We start from the raw sequence: 22,704 nt of genomic DNA on the forward strand, positions 1-22,704 counted from the left end.
AGTTGACCATAGAACTTTAAATTTAAGAAGATGGTCAGGGTTGTGGTCAAAAAAGAACAAATAGTTTTAACTATTTAATGTCCAACATTTGACCCCACTTTGCAGGGCTTCATCACCTGGACCTTTGGTCTATATCTGTTTAACCTATCGCTTTGAACAGCCCTGCAAAGTGGGGGAAAATGTCTGACATTAAATAGTTAAAAACTATTTGTTATTTTTTTTACTGCAACCCTGACCATCTTCTTATTTTAAGAAGAATTTTAGTTTAAATCAGGTTTATTTATTTTTATTCTATTTTGTTAAACCTGAATATTAATTTTGTAACAGTCATAAGTTTTATTAAGGTTCCTTTTTATTTAATGTATATATATATATATATATATTTTTTTCATTTCTTAACAAAAATAACATACATCCTTAATAACACAACAATATAGAATCTATAAAAAACTTCTTTTTCCCTTCTCTTCACAGTTCATATGTTTAACACAACTGGTTTGTCGATCATCTTTCCTTTGTATTTAGATAGGATAGGATTGACTTCAACTGAAATAAATTCTGAAACCTGAAAAATAAAAATAATTAATTTTAAAAAATATTTCATAAATCAATATATAAAACCCTACTAAGCGGACCTTTCTTCTTGCATATAAATTTGTAAACTGAATAATATATCTTATTTTATTTCCTTAACCAACCAAGATGTAAGAAACCATAATGGCCAAGTTTGAAATGCAACGATAGATTGTAATGTTGAGTAATGATAATCGTCCATAATTGGCCTGTGACTTTGGTACCTGATCTAAAAGAGGTTTATTTGGCCTCAATGCTGTCTTTTAACCATTGATTAAATCTTTGAACCTAGAAAACTTCTACCCCCTTATACAGATCACTACCATACATCCCCTCTCTTTCCGACAACATTCAAAAACTCTTGCATTCTGCTATACCTAACCTTCGTATTGCTTTCAGACCTCACAACACACTATCTAACATTTATGCTAAACTAACCCTATCCCTCCTCTACACTGATCATATATTGTATACCGCATCCCTTGCTCCACCCTTAATTGTAATTCTGCTTACATAGGCGAAACCAAAAATCTCTTAAAAGACCGTATCAAACAACATAAATATTCTGTTTGTTCACATAATCATTCTGCCTCTAAACTTTAAACCATTTATCGTCACCCTCTCACACGCTTTCTTCCTCTAAATATTTTTTGCCCACTCGTAACGTTTCCTCTTAAAAACACTTAGTCATTCTTGTAACGTCTTTTTTAATTCAGAGTCTGGCCGTTATTGGCGCAGTATACCACTTGGTGTTTGGCTTTCAAGCTAACAGGTTCGTTTTTTTCCCTATCTTTATTTTACCACCCCTTCTTTTCTCAATTTTCCTTACCAATGTTATTAGTTATGTTCTCCATATATTGTTATTGTTGTTTTCAACTTTTTTTTTTTCTTCTCTTCATTTCTTTAACTTTACTTATGTTTTGCCTCTTTATCAATTATTTTGATTACATATATTTTCTTTCTCTCAATTTTACTTTTCTTTCCATATTTCAATTTTTAAATGATTAATAAATAACTAATATATTCATACTTCTTGGCATTATATAACTTCATTTTAATTCTATTTCCTTAATTATGTTATTTTACCTACTTTTTCAATTACCTATGTATACATTTTATTTTCCACTTCTCTCATCACTTCATTTTATTAATTCCATTCTGTAAAATTATTCACTTTTGTCATTCTGTTTACATTTTCTTTTATATACTTATTGGTTGTTATCTTATTCTGTTCTTAGCCCTGATGAAGGCTAGACACTCTAGCCGAAACATTGGCACAATTAAATAAGTTACACCACTTATTTGTGTTTCATTTTGATCGCACCCCTAACCATCTTCTCCTCGACCTAGAAAACTTCTCTTCAGTGAGGACAGAAATTCCCATGGTTCTCATCATCAGGGCCCTTGACCCCTCGAATTCAATGCACAATCTGAAGTGTTTCCAGATTAACAAACATGGGATGTTGGTAATCTATATTCTGGACAAGCCTATGTAGTTTGGCTCGAAAACCCTCATACTCATGAAGGATTGGAAAACCCAATATTCTAAGAAGACCCATTTAGTGTTTAGGCCAGACTGTAAGGAAGGAAAATTTTTATTAGGCTCTTGGTATCTTGCCACCACATGACATCCTTGATTACAATCTTTAGTGGCCGAAATACTTCATGTGACAAGCCATTGAGACCTCCTTCATGAAGTAGGTCTTCTAGTTCTTCCCTTAATACTGAAGGGAAACATCAGTTCTGCAGCTATCACTCTGATTTCCTATTTGTCTATCAATATCCAGATTTTAGCTTCATAAAGGAGTATAGGCAAGTACGCTGACAAAGATATGGACTTTCATATTTCTGTCTACTTCTCGCATTCACTTTCCCCAACTGTTCCATAGCTGCTCCAAGGTATAACAATATTATATCAAAAAGACACAGTAATACACTAGCATAGAATGGATAATGATAATTGGGACCACTTTGACCTCATCTACCCAGAGTGGAAACGATCACGTCAGTTGAATTTAATTATATTGTTAAATAAGTCAAGTTAAATGTGAATTTACGATGAGTGTCCATAACTTAATGGTCTTATTACATAATTAACCTAATCAGCCATCAAACCACTGCTTTAGAGAAGGCTGTTCATTTTGTTTGATCGAGTGAAATTTAAGAAAAAAGAGAACTTTATTGCATTAAAAGAATTTACATGTAGTACAGATGGTTTGAAGAGGTAGAAAAAGTATAGAATTTAAGAACAAAGGCTATCGCTATCGATCTGAATTACAATAAGTTGGCAAAACATTCCCATAGTGTGAAACTATGTGTAACGCAGTCCTTAATTAAATGATCAAATTACCTGATTTGGTGCTCTTCCTATAAATGTTGCGGGGTCCAAAATATTTTCCAAATTTGACAGAATGGGTTCGAAGTATGAATCTGCCTTGATTCGATCAACCAGATCATTATTGGACCCCAAAAGTTTGACTTGTGCTCCTGCTTCTTGAGAAAGGACTCGTATGCGTTCATGGCATACCTGGAATAAAATAATCAATAAATATATTGGAAATTTAAGTGATTTATTTTTAATTAGGTAGATATATTATGAGGGTGAAAGTTGTATGGATTATCATTCTCATTATATTGAATTACATATGAAAACAAATAAATGTAAATAAAAATTAAACCAATTTTAAAACTGAACAAAAACTGCGAATGATTAAGGGGAATCTAGGATCTAAGAAAAAATTATAGGGACCCCCCAAACAGGGCCCTGCATTTAATACTTGATAAGGAAACACTGTTTCTAGACAAAAGGGTGTGCAAGGAGGTGGTAATTTGGTTAGTATTATATTTCCTCTAATTTAAGATGCACATTTAATAGAGGCTTAAAAGCTCACTCAAGCCTAGGTCCAAGAATTAAGAGTAACTTATTCACTGAACTACCTAACTCCCAAAACATTTTGCCTTAAAACTGTGGTATTTTTTTCAAATATTTTTGTGAAGGAAAACTGTCCATTAAACTACATTAATTGACACGCTATAATTAATAAACATAGGCTACCACTGAAACAATATCATTAAATTAATTTTCTAAATAGTAAATAATAATCAAATCGTATACATACACGATAAAAGTAAGACCCTGTTTAATACACTTGTACACAGGATATTGTTTTTGACGACATTGGATGTAACAATGTATTGGTTATAGTATCTAATATTTTCAGATCCATTGTTACGGTTGTATTAGGTAAACCAAACACTGCCGATATCTACGTAGTTAACGGGGTGATGTTGAGTAAGTGAACCATAAGAGTAGAGGGAGATAGTGAGACAGTGACCAGCGAAGGACCAAGGTAAGCAGGAGGGGATTGCTACTTTCGTCAGCATGTTCTGGATCACGAGAGTTGGGAAGGGTCATCTTTACACTTCTGGGGAAGGTGAGGCGGCAGAAAAAAAGGAGATATCGGACAGTCCTGTATTCTGACAGTACATCCAAAGTCTACGTGGGGTTCGAACCAAACTTTTTTGAAAATTTTAAAATTTTATGTTTCTTATTTTTTTGTTGTAGAAGAGAGTAATTTAGTTAATCAGGTTGAGCGAGGACAAGTCAACCTATAAGTTTTGTTGGTTTTACTGAGTTTTTTTAATTGATAAGATATTCTTTTTTTTCTTTTCCATTCTGCATATATGTATTTCTTTTTATTATTAAACTTTTTTTAATATAATTTAGATATTATTCCCTATGCATATACTGTTAATTTACTTGTGTTTTTTTTTTTGTTATGCACTTGATATAATAATTCCACAGGAATCACTCCTATGTTTGCTGTGTGCCTACATGTAAAGGTGCCAGTGGTCATAGTCCGGTAATTGTTTACATTGGGGTATATTGCAGGTATATTGTGGGAATATTGGGGTTTTCATAATTATTCCAGGGTTTTCGTTATTTCCACGAAAAAATACCGTGGCACCTTTATTTAGTTATTTCCTTTTCTCCTCCTTTTTTCGATTATATCTGCTACATCAACTCACCCCCTTCTACGTTGAGCATGGTCAAATATAAACATTTAAAATTAATTTCAAAAATTTGTGGTCATACCATGTTTTTGAGAGACTTACCAATATATTTATTAAGGGATATAAAAACCATGGTTACTATTATTTAACCACTAAATCAATTCGAAATTGGAAAACACAAGAGAAATTCTATGTCAAATGTATTTAAATTTTCACAAAAAATCAAAATTATCCAATAGAAATATATAATATATAAAGCGGTACTCCGACCCATCTTAACTTGCACATGCCCCATATGAAGTTTTACTTGTTCAACCAATATAAAAAAAACAAGTATTTCAAAACAAATGCCTCAGAATCATTAATTACTATCCATATTACACTAGAATATCTAAAATATATACTGAATTAAATATAGACACTATACAAGATTACATATATAAACTGACACATAATTTCTTCCAGTGTTGCCTCAACTCATTAAACCCTCTAATCACAGGAATAGGAAATTACACTATAACTACAATCCGTAGATATAAACACAAAAGAACCAAACATATATTAATGTAAACATAAATCAATGATGTGTATTTCAAGCTACCCAATGATATATATTTTATTCTATCTAATGTTATATATTTTGTTTTAATTCAGTAATGTTTTGGGTTTTATTTCCCCTTTGGTTTGTTTTACCAAAATGTAAAATAGAGAAGTTTGTAAAGTGTAATTAGTATCAGGCAAATTGTATTGTATAAATATACAATTTAAAAAAACAAAAAACACAGCTATAATGAGTGATTAACAAAATTGACTTATCCCCGATCGAACTATAAAAGATGGGTTTTAGTGAGTGTTCCAGAAAACCATAAGAATGTCTGCAAACAACCTTATTTTTTCTAAAAACTAATGTTTCTTTTACTTTAGACACATGTTTTGAAGGAAAAGGGATTCATTTTCATCCAGTGAGTTTACAGTTTAGTTTCATTGTTTTCTTCAAGGGACACATCATGTTTGATGAAATAACTGTCACGTTGGATTATAGAATACAGGTTTTAGAATTAGGTTGGATGTACTAGCGTCAAATTTCAAAAACTGTTTTGAAGATTCTGATGTAACGGATGAACCTGTTTTTTTGCCTTGGTGTGTTTCTTTAGTGTAACCATCTATGCTAATTGTTTTTACAAACAATAAAGTTCGACACCATATCATCATTCAAATAAAGCAATTTATTAGCATTTGATGTTGTAATAATTGATTTATATCTACACAATTTATATGTCTGGCCTCTTAGAGCCTGTTATGAATGATATTCAGAGTAGTTTTGATGAAATGGAAAAAAAACAAAAAAAAACAAATAAAAAGAATATGTAGTTATGATTTTCAGAATTCTAGCCCATCTATAATAAACAACAGTCGTAAATGGTGTTTATAATATATAATAAAGTAATGAGGTCAAACTGGACTGTGATGAATACTTATTAGAAAATAAATTTTCTTCTTCTTTTGCTTTCCTCTTTAGTGCCTCTCAGCGTAGAGGAGCACTCAGCCAGGAATTCCACTCTTCCCTATTTCTCGCTAGGTTCCTCGCCTGTCAGATGCCCTTCCCCCTCGCCCTACAGAGTCGCTCAATGTAGTCAAGATATGACATCCTAGGGTGGCCCATAGGTCTTCTGCCATCTGGGACCTAGTCCATCGCCTTTAAAAAATATCTGTGGTCGTCCATCCTGATAACATGGCTGAACCATTTCAGCTGTCAAGCTTCCAGTATCTCTTTCAGTGAGGCTATCTGCAACTCCTGACAAATCCTTTCATTCTGAATTCGGTCCCTCCTTGTTTTTCCAACTGTCCTTTGCAAAAATTTCATTTTGGCAACGGTGATTCTGCTCTCCTGTCGGTCTGTTATTATCCAAAAATAAATTTTCTAAATATTAATAAGTTAGGCTGTCATGAAATCAAAGTCATTGTTCGGATTTGAACCAGAACAATCTGACATGAGGATGCTAAAGAACTACCCCAACTTGTTCTGCCACCATAGTCAATTACATATATATATATATATTCAATAAATTTACCTGTCTATCTCCTCCAGCCTTTACCATGGCCATAATTATGTTTTCTGTAGCCATAAATGGAAGTTCCTCATTAATATGTCTTTCAATCACCTTAGGATAAACAACTAGACCTTCAACTACATTCATTAATGTAATAAGCAGGGCATCGGCACATAAAAATGCTTCTGACAAAGTTATTCTCCTAAAAATAGAACAATAATTTTTTTAGTGTTTAATTAAAATGAATAAGCCTAATAATACAATATATAATATTAATCTTATATACATTACAAGAAACTAATACTGGTATAGTCAATTATCTGTGGAATGATTACCATGGATAATCAAAATTCATGGATAGTCCATATATAAAAAACAGATTTTAAAACCAGGATAAAAAAAAATATATATATAATAATTAGTTAGCAATAAGAACAAGTAAAACTTTGTTGGAAATGTGTTTGCACATATAAGAATAACATAATAATTAATTAAATCTGTACCTCTACAACCCATGAAGGGTCAAGGGTGTAGTACTTGGTAAGGAAGTACTGTTACTAAACCAACGGTTGTGCAAGGAGGCAATTTGGTCAGAATCACACTCTACTGCCAGATTTTTACCCACTTTATGAGACTGGGTGGACATAGAAGGGTACCTGAACCCATAAGGAGTAAGTAGTCCATTGCTAATCACTCCCAAAATAATTACAGATCACAAAAACAAAATAATTATATTTTTTTAAAATATTAACATTTTTAGGTAAGAAAACACTTTATTTTTATCTGTGATTGCATTTGGCACAAAATAAATAAATCTGCTAGCCAGTGATGTGTCAATGTTTATGAAGGAGACCTTTGCCATTTCATAACTTGTTTGAGAAAGCATTTTTGGTCGGTAAACTCTAGGTTAACATAAAATTGAAGATTATAAGTAAAATTACAATTTCTCAAGTTCTATTTATATCTATATTAGTCTTGTGTGAGGTTAGTTGTTTGTCTAGATGCAGTCTAAGGTAGCGAATTTGTTTGACAGTAGTAATAGAAACATTATTAAATGATACTGTTGGACAGTCAGTAGGTTTACAATGAAGGGTAAAGGTGATTTTATGGTATTTATTTTAATCCTTCAATTACGACATCATTCTTTAAGAGTTGTAATACAGGACTAGAGAGCTTGGGATGCAATTAAAGGGTTATTATTAACTTTGAAGGTACATGTCATCGGCATATGTGGTGAGGATAGTGTTAGGATTGGTTGGGATGTCAGCTGTATACTGTGTAGAGGAACACCAGCGGATTGAGAGAAGAGCGATGGATAGGAACGAATGTGGTTTACTTTGAATAATCTATCAGTGAGAAAGGTACAGATGATGAGAAAGTTTGTAGGAAGTAGGAATTCACAGAGTTTGTAAAGCAGTACTGGATGCCAGACTCGATTAAAAGTCTATTCTACATCTAAAAAGACTCCCACATAGTACCTTCTCCTCTCCAAAGAAGACGAAACAATGTCCACCACACGATGACATATTAAAAAAAAATAAAATAAATTTTTTTTTCAGAGATACTTGTTTTGTACCATTAATAAATATACTAATAATTATGAAGTTGAAACCAGTATATGCTTTTTAAACGTAAAATTTAAATGTATATTAACTTTTAATGTATTAAATTTAAATATATATGTATAATTAATCTTAGCAAAACATTAAAATTTATATTTATAAAATAACAGATCAAACTCATTCGCTGATCTAGTCATCAATTACTTCATCTCAAGAACAGCAATGCCTATAAAGCTGAAATATTCAATAGTAGTTTCTCTTATGGTAGAGGAATGCAACAAGGCATTGTACTCGTAAGTGGTTTAAAAAAAAAAAAAAATCTAAAACCTAAAAGAAAATAAATCATTTCTAAGACCTAAAGAAAATAAATCATTTCTAAGACCTAAAGTAAAAAAAAAATATATATATATTTTTTAAAATAAATTGAAAACTATATATCTCCTGGAAGATTATAGCCACTCATTAAAGGATTGTGAAATTCTCCAAAAAACAAAACAAAGATCATCTAAATTGGACCAGTATTAGAAAAAATACATGTGATTGTATTTTTTTATTTATTTTTTTCTATCGTTATATAAAAGAATAGATCAAATTTATTCACTGGCCTAGTCATCACTTTTTCAAATAACTCGAAATGACATTTCTCAATATTTAATACACTTGAAGAAATACACTCATCAAATAAAAATCAATGATACCTACCTATTGGCACTGTCATCGAGAGTTCTTTCAAACCATTGCACTGCTGCTGTATTCGCAGCATTGTTATAAAGAGTGATGAGATGTCGTGATAGAGCGCAGCACCTTTCACTCCTCATAGGATTTCTCTTGTAAGCCATAGCACTTGATCCTATTTGCGATTTTTCAAAAGGTTCTTCAATTTCTTTCATGCTTGCCAGTATCCTTAGGTCAGTACACATCTGATGAAATAAAAATTATCACAGCCATATAACTTTTTAAAATCAATAAAATAAAATATTTTGTTTTATGTTAGTATGATTAAAAAGTTTTAATCAAATTATCAAAATCAAAAATAAAGGATGGATTAAAAAGGAGTTGATAAGAAAACTGAGAGCAAAGGAGAAGTAACAAATAGTATACACCTGTTAAACTTCTATAATGACTACATAGGTTCAATACAGAAATAAACAAATATGATGACAGCCAACAAGTTCTTATAGAATCATGATTGAAATAAATAATAAAATTCAATAATTTAAATCAGAAAGATAATTAAAAAAAAATTCCACCAACTACAATGATCCAATTTACTCTCAAGAGTTTATTTAATTAAGAATGTTAATTAAATTGTAAATAAATTAAGCTCAGTAAGTGATAACAGAGTCCTAACCTGTTGAAGGTAGGTTTTATTGTTAGTATTTTTGATACGGTTAGTAAAAAAGGAGAAAACTCAAATAGTAATTAAACTAATTTTTTTTAAATTGTTGAGGTGAAAAAACTTGAAAAAAGAGGTAATGTCTAATAAAAGAGCATTGGTTTATGCTACAGAGATAGATGAATGCACCAATAGTGAAAGACAGTAATTTAAATAATGTAGTGTAAAACAATTTTAAACTATGATTATATAAAAAAAAGAAGGGTTTCAATATAGGAATTGAAAATATGACAAATATGCAGAAAATATGATTACAAGAATTTTAAATATATACATATAACGGAGATAAAAATTGTTGATAAGAATAACTTAATTTTAAGACTGTAAAAGTGCATGAGAATGGGACAATTGTCCTGAAACATTGTACAATGAAAAATATAGAATAGGTTATATTCATTTTGGAAGTTTCTTCACCTCAACAAATTAATATAATCAAACTTCCTAAAAATAAAATCCAGTAATTAAACTATTTAATGTGAACCAACATTTTGCCCCATGTTGCAGGGCTTCATCAGAGCTAAAAAAGACGCAAACAACTAGAATTAAGATTTACAGTGAAAAGTATAAATTAACAAGAATTATAAAAAGGTATTAGACAATTAATGAAAACACAAATAATAGCAAGTAAAAAAGAAATATAATAATACAGTAAACACTAAAAGGAAGAGAAATTAAAATAAATAAAAAAAGGGATGAGAACACTAACAGGATGGAGGAGTGGAAAGAAGTGATGGTTAACAGATACGTTACTGTTACGGCAGGGAGGGTTTCAAAAGGAACCTTTAATAGCCCGACCGTGAAAAGAAAAGAATAGCAGAATTTTGTTATTTTTGTATTTTTAAATAAGTGAACATAACAAAAGGAACACAAAATAGAAAAAAAAGAAAACTATTATAAAATTAAATGAATTGAACAGAAGAGAGAAAAAGTCTTATATCACCGGTGATTAATGGGGCCCTTCTTGTGGTTGTTTTCCAGAGTGGATGTCATGGTGGAGGTAGATTGACGTACGTCCGGCCGCCTTGTCTTCTTGGAGGATGAGTCAAAGTAGTCCGCCCGCCGTGGCTAAAATGATTAAGCTGGCGAAGATGGTCAGAATGCTCAGAACTATGAGTGCATAGTGAGGAGACAATGGAGAAGATATGTGTATGCAGTGAGACATTAAGAAGTTGTGTGTCTATTTTTCAGTACAAAAAACAATAGAAGGTAGTTGTTTTGTTTTTTGCCTTGACAAAATCATATGTTCCAATAATTGATTTGTGGACCATATGTTGGCCGCAACAGTTACATTTGAAGGCAAAAAGATATAAAATAATGTTAAAGTGAAGATAATATAAGAAATATACGTCCAACACTTTTTTTTATTCTTGTTTATTTATACTTTTTACTTTAAATCTTAATTTTAGTTGTTTGTATCTTTTTTAGTCCTGATAGTTCAATTACTGTTTGATTTTTTTTTTTTTTATTACCACAACCATCCATCTTCCTTTTATATTGAAAACTTATTGTACTTCACCTCAGCAAACTCTTGTGATTTGGGAAACATTAGTGAATTCACAACAGAATTCATATTCCCAATACTCTTTAGAATTCATAATCCCAAAAAGGCAGTACCCAGTTCAGGGTTTGGATTTAATGAGATAATTATACACTTGCCCGACCTTATTTCATACCAGTGATTTCCAACCCATAGATGTCTGCCGACTACTAAGTCAGAATTTTAACCAACTGCGACTCAACACTACGGGGTTGAGGGAGGTACCATTATCTATATCTGAAAATTAAGTAGCTTAAAAGTTTTGAGCCATTTCTATTGTATAGTTAGTTGTTAAAACCTTTCAGCTAGCACTCGAACATCAGAAAAGATAATAAATAAAATAGTTTGTCAACAATAAATTCTCACAAAAATATGGCCCACCAAAAGGTTCTCACAGCCCTCTATATGTCATAGACCACTAATTGGGAAACAATTTCTTAAATCAAAGACGATTCCAGAGAGATAGGGTTGGTCTGCCGTTGGCGGGGAGGGGGGAGGAGGAGGTAACCCCTCTTTCATTCACTACATCTAATTACTTTAATGAAACTCATCCAGTAGAGCCTATAACTTTAAGAAAATAATTATCTGGCACAGCAGGATTTGAACCCCGGTCGTCCTAGAAGTTAGTAGCACAGTAACCCTAGTTAATACATAAATAAATTTGTTTTAACATTACCTTATGAGCTGTAGCTCCAAGTCCACTGAGTGCCGCAACAATCTCAACATCAAGTTTACGTGGGTAGGTTTGACCACAAACTGAAAATGTGGATTCAAAGCCAGCCATTTTAGTGACCAATTTATCTAATTGAATAACTTTAGTTTCATCACCTGAAATTTATTTATATTTATTAAATTTTCTAACAGCTAATGAATATAAATGTTTTATGAAAATAATTTAATAAGTTAACAGACCATCAAAAAGGGTCAAAAATGATGCTTGTGTTCCAGTAGTACCCTTAACCCCGCGGAATCTAAGATCAGCTCTAGCCCTCGATAAAGCTCTCTCATCCATAAGAAAATCTTGAATCCACAAGCAGGCACGTTTACCCACAGTGGTTAGTTGAGCAGGTCTACAAAAAAAAAAATCATATATAAATGCATTAAAATAACTTATGAGTAAGTGAGTTAGTTTTAAAGATTTAATAACTTTAATATGAATCTCAGAAGAACCCATCTTGTCCCACTTAATTGGAACCAAGACATTGCCATTAATCCGGAATGTATAAAAAAAAAAATTCCAATAATAATGTAGTTTACATATTAGGTAAAAAAATCAAAAGCTTAATATATGAATATTGATATATAAGATATATAAGTGTGATTTGTATATAAAACATTCGAATTTGATGCAGTATATTGTAATATCCTCTTTTTGAGTAAATAGTATATTTTTATGTATAAAGGGTTTTTAATATGCTTTTATTTTATGTATCGTTTAAATATTGTTCAGTCAAATATGGAGAGGAAAGATCGTTATTAAAAACAAAGAAGATGGCAGACCATGTCTTGCCAAAAGTCCATTGATTCGCGGCCATGTTGAGTAGACTCAAATATTTTAAAAACTTTATTTTAACTGCCATCATAATTGAAATTACAGTACATTTAAGAAAAAATAGAAGCTAAGAATAAGTATTAAAGAAAATTATTCATAAAGGAAATCATAAGAAAAAACTCAAAACTGTAGTGCTACAATCAATGTTGAGAACTAACACCTAGAGAAAGGGAAGGAAGAGAGCTTGGTTTTTGGAATCGGTTGTTGCTTAGGCTGGCGGGGAATGATGTTTCCTGGATGCAGGAGGTCCTCATGAACATGAGACATTGAAGAGTCACCAAGAAGAATAAGGGACTCTTTGTTTTGGATACCCAATAAATGAGATGAGTGAAAACTTTTAGAGGAAAAATGCTTTATTAACAGTCAGTGTTTGTTTGTCGAAAGATTGTTTATAGCAAGTGTTAGTTTGTTGAGAAAGAAGACACAGAAAACCTTCCATCAACAAAACAAGATTGGATAGTATTGTACATAATAGAATTTTAAGTATATTTGTAAAGGTAGTTAATAATTTAGTTGATTGTTCTGATTGCCTAGAAACCCGCCCTGAGATTAAGAGTCAATAATATTATATATAATAAAATAAAAATTCTCATATCTATTTAATATTTAATCTTGTCATCTTCAAAACTATATTTTAGATTTGAGAAAAATTAAAAAACTATCAATTTCCCTTTTACTTACTTTAAATAATTTTTGAATATTACAATATATTGTAATTATTTAAAATAAAATAAAAAGAATTTTAATCGTTTTTAAACTGAATTCAAATATAAAGGAGATAGCTAGGGTTTAAATTTAAAAACTTTAATACTAAATAGATAATAGAATTTTATTTAAATTTTATAATATAAAAGACTCTTAATCTCAGGGCGGATTGCTAGGCAATCAGAAACTAACACTTTTACTATTAACACTTAATTAAATTTTATCTATTTTACACATGTATATATTTTTAGGTATAACAAAACTAACCAAGTTCACATATTTCTTTTGATGATTCTTGGTATCTTCTTTTCTATAATGCTATATCCTAACATCAAAAATGGCTTCCCTTCTTTCCAAAAAGCTATGTCTCTCCCACAACAATGTCTTCCAATCTTTCCCGCTTCCAGTCGACGGACGTCCTCTCACCAGGCAATCCAAACTCAGAATCCTTTTTTCTTGTGTGACTCTTGGTTGTCTTCCTTTTTCAAGATGTTCACCCTTGCTGGACAGAAATTGATGAGGACCTCCTCATCCTGGAAACGAATGCCTCTCAAAACCAAAACCTTCCTCGATGTTCCATGTAAACATCGATTGTCGCACAACAATTAGGGATTTTTGCAAATGATTTACTTTCTGAATATTATTCTTTAGCACTATTTCTTGACTTCTATATTTACTGTTTTTTCAATTATGATGGGAAGAGTTAAAATAGTTTTTATGATATTTGAATCTGCTCAACATGGCCTTGATTCAACAGACTTGTTGACTGAAGGATACGTACCGCCATCTTGGTTTTGTTTTGAATCACAAATTTATTATAAACAATGAAAATTAGTTAGCTTGCTTTTCCGATAAACAAAACAAATGAACAATATTAAAATGATACATAAAATAAAACATATCAAAAACCCTTTATACATCAAAATATACTATTTACTCAAAAAGAGCATATTACAATATATATAATGCTATGTGTCGAGGTTTTAACATTCCGATAACAACAATGTGGTAAGCGTCGTTATATGATTTAGCCACATCTGTGAGGATACCTGTTCCCCAGATGCCCCTGTCAACACACACAGGGGCACCTGTTTGTACCGCGCTTGGTCTTGTGTGTCAGAGCTTTTTACACATCTCTTGCTATATACCATAGGAGAGAAGCCAATTAAGCAGGCAGAAGCACTTCCTAGAACTTTTCCTCCCCCTCTCGGGCCTAGGGGAGAAGTTCACCTAGGGGGCGTTTTGTCACCTATGGCCAATGAGGAATTAGATTCGGAAAAGGTAACGCCTCTAAGGGGAGGTGAGAGAAAAGGGGCAAGACAACGAGACCAGGAAAAAAGGATTGAAGACAAAGACAGAAGTAGCAAGACGGGTTAGAGACAAGCATGGACTAGGAGAAGTTCTAAAAAGGGCCGATGAGACCCGGAACGCCATCCTTACTACAACACGACACCAATGGCGAAGACATCACTACATAATCGATGCACACCACCCAAATCAGCAGCTATGTGTACATAGTAGGTAATAATTTATAATGTAATAATCATATTTTATGGCAAATCATTTGTCTGAATCGTTTTAATCATATTATAATTTCCTTTAATCATATCAATGTAAATAAACACTTTGTTCCTTGATATAGTTTATATACTATTATATTACCCAATACCACTCCTTATTATATTATATAATCAATGGTAACAACATTTTATAAATATAAAGGTATTTAATTGGTAACTGGTAAATACACAAACCTTTGGAAAGGAATCCAATTATAACAATATTTTGCAGGACTCAATATCAATTAATTAATTAACTCATGTTTGGATAATGGCCTTCAGCGATTATCCTGGCATCCCGACTAAATCCCGAGACAGTACATAGCAATATGAAAATATAATAGATATTCAAATTGTCTAAAAGAATAAGAAAATATCACCTAAATCGGATAAGTATTAACTATTACACAGCAAAGTTTGCTGTTACCATTTATGTTACTAGTGACCGTCTTATCACTTCACCTATATATTAATTGATATTAAAGTTTCAATAATCTTCAATTAATGTATATAAATCCTCAAATATAGCATTAGCGAAGCATTTCCGGGTCTGCTAGTCTTCTTATAATACTTACACTGTACATTTTCTTTCATTACTACTTATATAGCTGTATTATTTGTTATTATCTTGTTTTCTAGTTATTCTGTATTGCTTTTATTTATTATGTTTGTTATTTAATTTTTTGTTCTCAGTCCTAAAATTCAAGCCAAAACTTTGGCACTGATAAAATCATTTCCACTAATTTTTATTTTTCACTGACCGCACCCCAACCATCTTCTCATCAAATAAAATTTACACAATTAAACCATTCCTGGAATATCATAATTATTATTTTATCTTTAACATTCAAATTGAGTTTAAACTTACTGTAAATGAGTAAAACCTAATGTTGGCAGGGATTTATATTGTTCTGCAAAATTTGCTAAACGATTAATACATGTTGCAACCTTGGGTAAGAGGATATCAAGACCATCACGGATAGTTATTAAATCCTGGAAAATAAGATGAAAAATATAAAAATGTTATTGTAACAAGTATAAGGAAAAAAATAACCAAAAATAAATCCATCCGAAATGTTAACATATTTTATGAAGGTATAATTACAGTATTATCTCCGACATAACAAGACGTTGCTCCAAGATGGATAATGGGTGCTGCAGTTTTACATGAGCGAGCATACACATGAACGTGAGCCATAACATCGTGTCTTGTTAATTTTTCTTCTTCTTCGGCAGCTTTCAAATCGAGGTTTTCCAAGTTTTCTTCCAATTCACGAACTTGTTCATTTGTTATCTGCAACCCTAATTCCTAAAAATAATAATACAAATGAAGTATAATACATTTCAAATAAGAACAAACTTAAAGTTTTAAGTATTTAATCAAAGTTACTAAAATTGTCATTAAACTTTTATCGATCAAACCAGTTCTAATTGAAATTTGATAAAGTTTCTTAGTTACTTTGCTATTTTTATGTTAAAATACATCATTAACAATAAAAATTCAAAATTGTTTCTTCATTGGATTTTTTTAATGTTCCCTAAACAATGGTAAGTCAAAAATTATTCAGTCTTTAGAAAAATATTTTTATTTTAAAAACTCATATCAAAACCATAATTAATTAATACAATCCAGTCACCAATTTTTCTTTAAAAATTGTTTAGATTGGATTTTTTTTTTTCACAGAAAAGCAAGGATTGGTGATTTTCTCTGCCTCAAAAACACAACCGAAACCAATATCTGAACCATTTTTACGATTTCAACTTTTACAAGCCTCACCATACATGTTATTTGGAATTGCTGGATCTAGTTTCTTCATCAATATCTTGCTCATCTGTAAATCAATCATTTTAATCCAGAAGTAATTGGCGAATATAAAGTTTTCCATTAGGATTGAAGGCAATAAAAATTGCCATTTGATCTTTTTTTCATTTTTCATTTGATCTTAATAATTTGAATATTGGATCACTTCTTTCACCATACAAACACCTATTTTGTTCTTGACCGAATTTCAGAAGAAATTTTTATAATAAAAAAAAAAAAATAAACAAATAAAGAGCGACGGGATAATAAAGTAAAGCCTACAGCACTTTACTACTTTACTTATAACACTAATCCCAATCTCATATTATATATTTTACATAAATCATTATTTGTATGTCATTATGGGTACATTCAGGATAATAAAAAAAAAAAAAAAATCATGTACAAAAAATAAAATAAAAAGTTGTTTGGACAATTTTATATTGAATCTTGAAAGGTCAACATCATTTGTCAATTATCATCTAACCAAAAATTTGATAAAAAAAAATTTTAATGAGTTAAATAAAGAAAAACTTAATAAAACTATCGGTTCAATAAAAAAATAATGGATCAATTATTAAAAGGGACAAAAGCTTAAAAATTAATTAATTATAATGATAAAATAATCAATAAATAATTAATTACAAAAAAATATATTTTATATTAATCTACCATTAATTGTAATGTCCCTTAAAGAGTTGGGTAAAAATTAGCTATAGTTGAAACTAATAGCACTGTCATGGTTACGATATTTATTTATCAATGGTTCATTCATGAATAAGGGTCATATCCATGGCAATTTTAGCTAAAGCTAATTTTTGCTTATCTCTGGTTCCTACTATGTTTATATCATTGCGTTATAAAAAGGTGGCATTTAAAATACCTATTTCTGATATAAATACTCTAGCTCAAAGATCTTTATTGTCTACATTGCAAATAGAAAATATATACAAATATACACACACTGATTTTATAAAATAATTCATATAGATTTTAAATATTATGCAGTTTAATATAGTTGATGCAAAAACTTTGGAATGTTTATTTTATTTTTGCAATATTTTAAAATGATAATTATATTGATATTTTCCAGACGTGACTAGTAAGCTGAGCTAATTGGTTCAACATCAGGGTCATGTAGTATTCATAACAGTTCCACAGTTATATAAATATATTTTCTATATTAAGTAAAATGTTCTTTTTATTTTTCATTTTCGCTGATTGACAAAGCAGTCTCTTCAGATGATGGATGTTATGATAAAAAACAGATAACTTTAACTCTTTATTTGAAATTAAAAATAAAAACCAATTATGGATATCATAATTGATACAAATTAACAACTTTAACCGGTGAATTCCATGCTATGACAATAAATTTATTTGTATTTTTCCCCAATGGTTCTGTTTTTATGGAGATGGGATTATCTGTTGAAACCTTAACACTTGATTTCTTTAATTCCATGATTAAGATAACATTTTAGATCAATAAAGAGGTCATTTATAAAATCAAAACATAAATTATTTTTAATTAGATAAAATTATAATATATTATTACACTGATGATACAATATTTCAATATTGTTTAGTTATATGACAATTTAAAAAAAAAAAAATCAACTTTGTTATTTATTATATACTCATTTATTGAGTTTAAATTTACTTTTACAGTGTATAACAGTGATTCTTATTTGATATACTATTGTGTGTTAAAAAATCAATATTTAAAAAAATAATTTATATTTTTATTAGATTTAATAACAGTCATAAATAATCATGAAAATAAACAAATTAAATGAAACAAATTATTGATCAATTGTCACAGGAAATCCATGATCTTGCTGACATATAATAATATTGATTATTTGTTCTTATCATAATTTCTAATTTACAAATTTAATTTAAGTTTTCCTTTCACATAGAATTTAGAGAATATTTTATCATTAAATTAATAAGAATATACTGTCTGATTTGTATACTATGTGAATCATGCGTTGAATTTCAATTTTACCTAACATCATTAAATATTATGATATCATAATTGGTATTAGTCATTTATGAGTTTCATTAGAAACAAACAACTGTTCTCCAAACTTAAAGGTTGCTCATTGCAAAGAATGTAAAATCAAGGTGTGGCACGATGGGAAAATGAGTAATCTCACAAATTAAACAAACTGATAAGATAATATTTATCTCTTTAACAGATTATTGTTTCATTTTCGTGAGGTGAAAAAAACTATTAACATGGATATCCAAACCATTGCTACAATATTTATTAAAGTTTTAAAACTTGTAAGTATTACGTAATTTTTTTAGTTAAGTGCATTAACATTTATTTCATAATAGTAAAATGACCTCGGTGGTGGTCACAAAGGATTACAATATAGTGAAAAAAAAAAAAAACTATTTATTGGTAGCAATTTTTGTAATCAATAAATATGTATATTAATATTTTCTGGTCCTTCTTCACCGCCACCTGGACCAGCTTATCTTTCATTAAAATATATGGTCATATATAATCTTAAAAAAAAAAATTAGTTCAGAAAACTATATACAAACATTTTTGAGATCTATAGAGAAGTAATTTTTATCTTTCAGGTAATTAATTTCATCATTTTAATGCTTTATCGGTATGGTGGAAAACAAGGATTTCTAGGAGTTGGTGGAACATGGAATCTGTATGAAGTAAAAAGTGCAGATGCTGAAATCATTGCATCGGGAGTTTTTGTGGGATTTTTTATATATACCTCTGTCATTCTAATTTCGTACTGTTTCGGAACAACAAAACACAAATATAGTGCTGTGGTAAGTAAAAAAAAAAAAAATAAGCTATACAAACTAAACAATTTTTGAAGTCAAAGAAAATAATTAAAAGGAGAAATAATTTTTTAATACAAATATGACATGAAAATTAACAAAAATATTTCATGTTTTATTTAAAGAAAATTCAAGATTCTTGAAAAAAAATTAGATATTCCGAATAAAAGAAGTTGAATATAAAAAAGTTAAATAAAATGTTATGGTTACTTACAAAATATTACAATAACAATAATACCATTGCAACAATAAAATTAATGCCACAAAATTTATACAAACAATATAGGCTATAAATAGATTATAGTCATACAACCTATATTTAGAATTAATATTTTTTAAGTATAAGATGCTCTAATTGGTAGTCAGAAAGGTACTCAAGATTAAAATATATATATTTATTAAAAAAATCAATGTTTTGACCCACATTCCAGGCCTTCATCATGGTTCAAAATATTATAAACTACGGTAAGATGTATATGCAAAAGTAAAGTTATAAACTATGATAATAATTTTCTATATACCATCTAATAGTCTGGCAATAGTTTACTAAGTTTTGGTACTTATTTATTAAGGTCTAAAGCAGATCTGCAACGAGAGTCAAAATAATTGTTTTTAGTCATTTTTTACTATACTATTTTAATCATCATTTCTATGTTTTATACTCTGTACTTTTTTGACCACCCTATCTTAATTTTATTTGGTAAACCAATATTCTTTTTTTCTTTTTTCCAAAATTCTTTCTAAATAATAATTAGCTATGAGACAATATTTAATTTTAGAAAGAGCATAAACCCCAAAATAAGTTTTTTTGAGCGATCCAGAAAAAATATCTTATCACTACAACAATTTGAGTGCTTGGAAATTCAAAAATTTATGATATAATCTATGACACAATTCTTAAAATTCTAATAGAAATTTGTTTTAATAAAATAAAATAACAGCTTTCCACAAGCAGTCAAAACAATTACAGTCTACAATTGTCAGAAAACCAATTTCATTATTAAACCTATTTCTTAATACCATTATGTATGATTTTATTATACAGGGTGTTTCAGGGTTAAGAGTCAAAATTGAAAATATGAATTAAGGATCTCAAAACAAATAAAAATTCCCTATGAAGGTATGTCCGTTAACGCTTCTTTGAGGAGATATTCACGTCTAAAGATTTTTATGAATAATTCAGGTTATAATAAATAAATTAATTAATTTTATAACTAATAAAATAATGTTCGAACTATTTTATCAATGGTATGTAAAAATCAAATTCATATTAAATGTTGTTCAAAATTATTACCTCAAACATTAAGACAGGCTCAACATCTCTTGTTTCGAGAACAGTGGCCGAATAGGCCAGTATATAAGTTATTGTAGCATTCTCAAGATCTGACACCACAGGATTATTTTGTTTGAAGTGACATTAAACAAAAGGTCTATGCAAAAAGTCAATGACCTTAGTTCTTTACAAGGAAATATAATAGAAACTTGTGAAACAATAACATATATTCACTGTGATATGGCCAATGTTGTTGAGGAGCCTGTCTTAATGTTTAAGGTATTTACTTTGAACAACATTTAGTATTAATGTTAAATTTCATCAATAAATTAGATCTTTAGAATGAAAACGTTTCGGGGTTATCACCCCACTATCAGGTGCCTGCTACATTGTCATGTTGCAGCATAATACGGAGATTGTGCAAGAATTTGCTATTAATATTATTCATATGGTCTTCATTCAAAACCATATTTATATCTTCTTAAAGTTATATGTTCTACTTGATGAATTTCATTTGTAAGTAGATCTTGTGAATGAAAACCCTGAAACATTGTTATTGGTTTTAATAAAATAAAAAAATTAAAATAAGGAGTATTTTTCGTTCACAAGATCTAATTACAAATAAAACTCACCAAGGAGAACATATAACTTCACTAATAAAGTAATTGGAAAAAATATTAACTTTTTTATTAATATTTCATAAACGAAGTATTAAGGAACATACCTTTATTCAGATTTTCAGTTTGGATATCAATGAACACAATTATCAATGAAACACCCTGTTTTATACAACATTGGTAGACTTATAACAAGTGAATATTAAAGAATTTAGATGGAATGATCATTATGCAGATATGTACTACAAACTAAATTAGAAGTAAACGTTACAAAATTTTTAATAGGACAAAAACAAAGTACAGACTATTCATTATGGTCTGTTATAGCAGATAATGATAATTGTCTTCTGGATAGACTACACAAGTCTTCTGCAAGAGTAAATTGTTTGAACATTTAATAAGAACAATTCTTTTCAGGAAGGCAAATGACTTTTACTATCAAAGAAATAAGCATGTAAAAATTTAATAATATAAAACTAATACCATACATTCCAAAAAAGTAGAAATAAAATTTAGAACTTTCAATTTTTTATAATGGAGAAAAATAGCAAAAACCAGTTAAATTTTATTTTTATTTCTTCAAATTTATTTATTGTTGTATGTATTTTTTCTTCATAGTAATTTTACATGAATACTATAACCAACTTGAAATTATCACAGATTCATATTACTATATCACAGTTTATTACTCATATTACTATTCTATAACAACATTTGGCCATCATGTAATATGGTATGTGAATGCTTATTAAATATGGAGCTCTTCTATTGTTAATGGGAATACTATAGTAAAGAGAGAAAAAGGGGAAATAAGTGCAGTAATTTCGTTGTTTGTAATAATAGCTAATAAATAATGGTTTTGATTGTTTTTAGGATATCATAATGAACGTAAGCGGAACTATATTGTTCACTGCAGTAGGAGGAATAGCATTACACTATTGGGTCGGCTTCCAGGATGAAAACCATTACGTCGGCATCTCTCAAGAAAAACAAATAGGACTTGCACTAGGCAGTCTTAGCGTCGTTTGTGCAGCTATTTACCTTCTCGATACAGTTTTATCATGCATACATATTGCACACAAGCATGCAATCGCTTAATTTTATTTAAAGTATTTATACAGCACAAAAAGACAAACGAAGATTATGACACATAGCAGTTGTGTAAATGAGTTTTTTAAAAATTTAATAATGAAATTTGTGTATCAGGAACTACTTCTTTAATAGGATTTATGAATAGAACATTATTCTTA

At 29.7% G+C, this 22,704-nt stretch overlaps 2 protein-coding genes across 2 annotated transcripts in view; one reads left to right on the forward strand and one right to left on the reverse strand.

Moving 5' to 3' along the window:
• Positions 1–362: 362 nt before the first annotated feature.
• AdSL (adenylosuccinate lyase) overlaps positions 363–22,704 on the reverse strand; it is a 28,333-nt gene continuing 5,991 nt past the window's right edge. The window contains exons 2-9 of the mRNA XM_014422180.3: positions 16,055–16,258; positions 15,818–15,942; positions 12,046–12,203; positions 11,810–11,961; positions 8,903–9,120; positions 6,660–6,840; positions 2,924–3,100; positions 363–565 (exon numbers count right to left, since the gene is read on the reverse strand). Of these exons, the coding sequence (XP_014277666.1) occupies positions 476–565; positions 2,924–3,100; positions 6,660–6,840; positions 8,903–9,120; positions 11,810–11,961; positions 12,046–12,203; positions 15,818–15,942; positions 16,055–16,258 (1,305 nt within the window). The 3' untranslated portion in view covers positions 363–475. The remainder of the gene's footprint in view (positions 566–2,923; positions 3,101–6,659; positions 6,841–8,902; positions 9,121–11,809; positions 11,962–12,045; positions 12,204–15,817; positions 15,943–16,054; positions 16,259–22,704) is intronic.
• Ssk (Snakeskin) lies at positions 18,935–22,704 on the forward strand. Its single transcript, XM_014422181.3, has 3 exons — positions 18,935–19,039; positions 19,346–19,552; positions 22,328–22,704. Exons 1-3 carry the CDS (start codon positions 18,992–18,994, stop codon positions 22,550–22,552), a joined length of 480 nt encoding a protein of 159 aa, XP_014277667.1. The 5' UTR covers positions 18,935–18,991; the 3' UTR covers positions 22,553–22,704.

This window comes from Halyomorpha halys, unplaced genomic scaffold (assembly GCF_000696795.3).
Source record: "Halyomorpha halys isolate HHAL.00 unplaced genomic scaffold, Hhal_1.1 Scaffold361.1, whole genome shotgun sequence".
NCBI classification, from domain to species: Eukaryota; Metazoa; Arthropoda; class Insecta; order Hemiptera; family Pentatomidae; genus Halyomorpha; species Halyomorpha halys.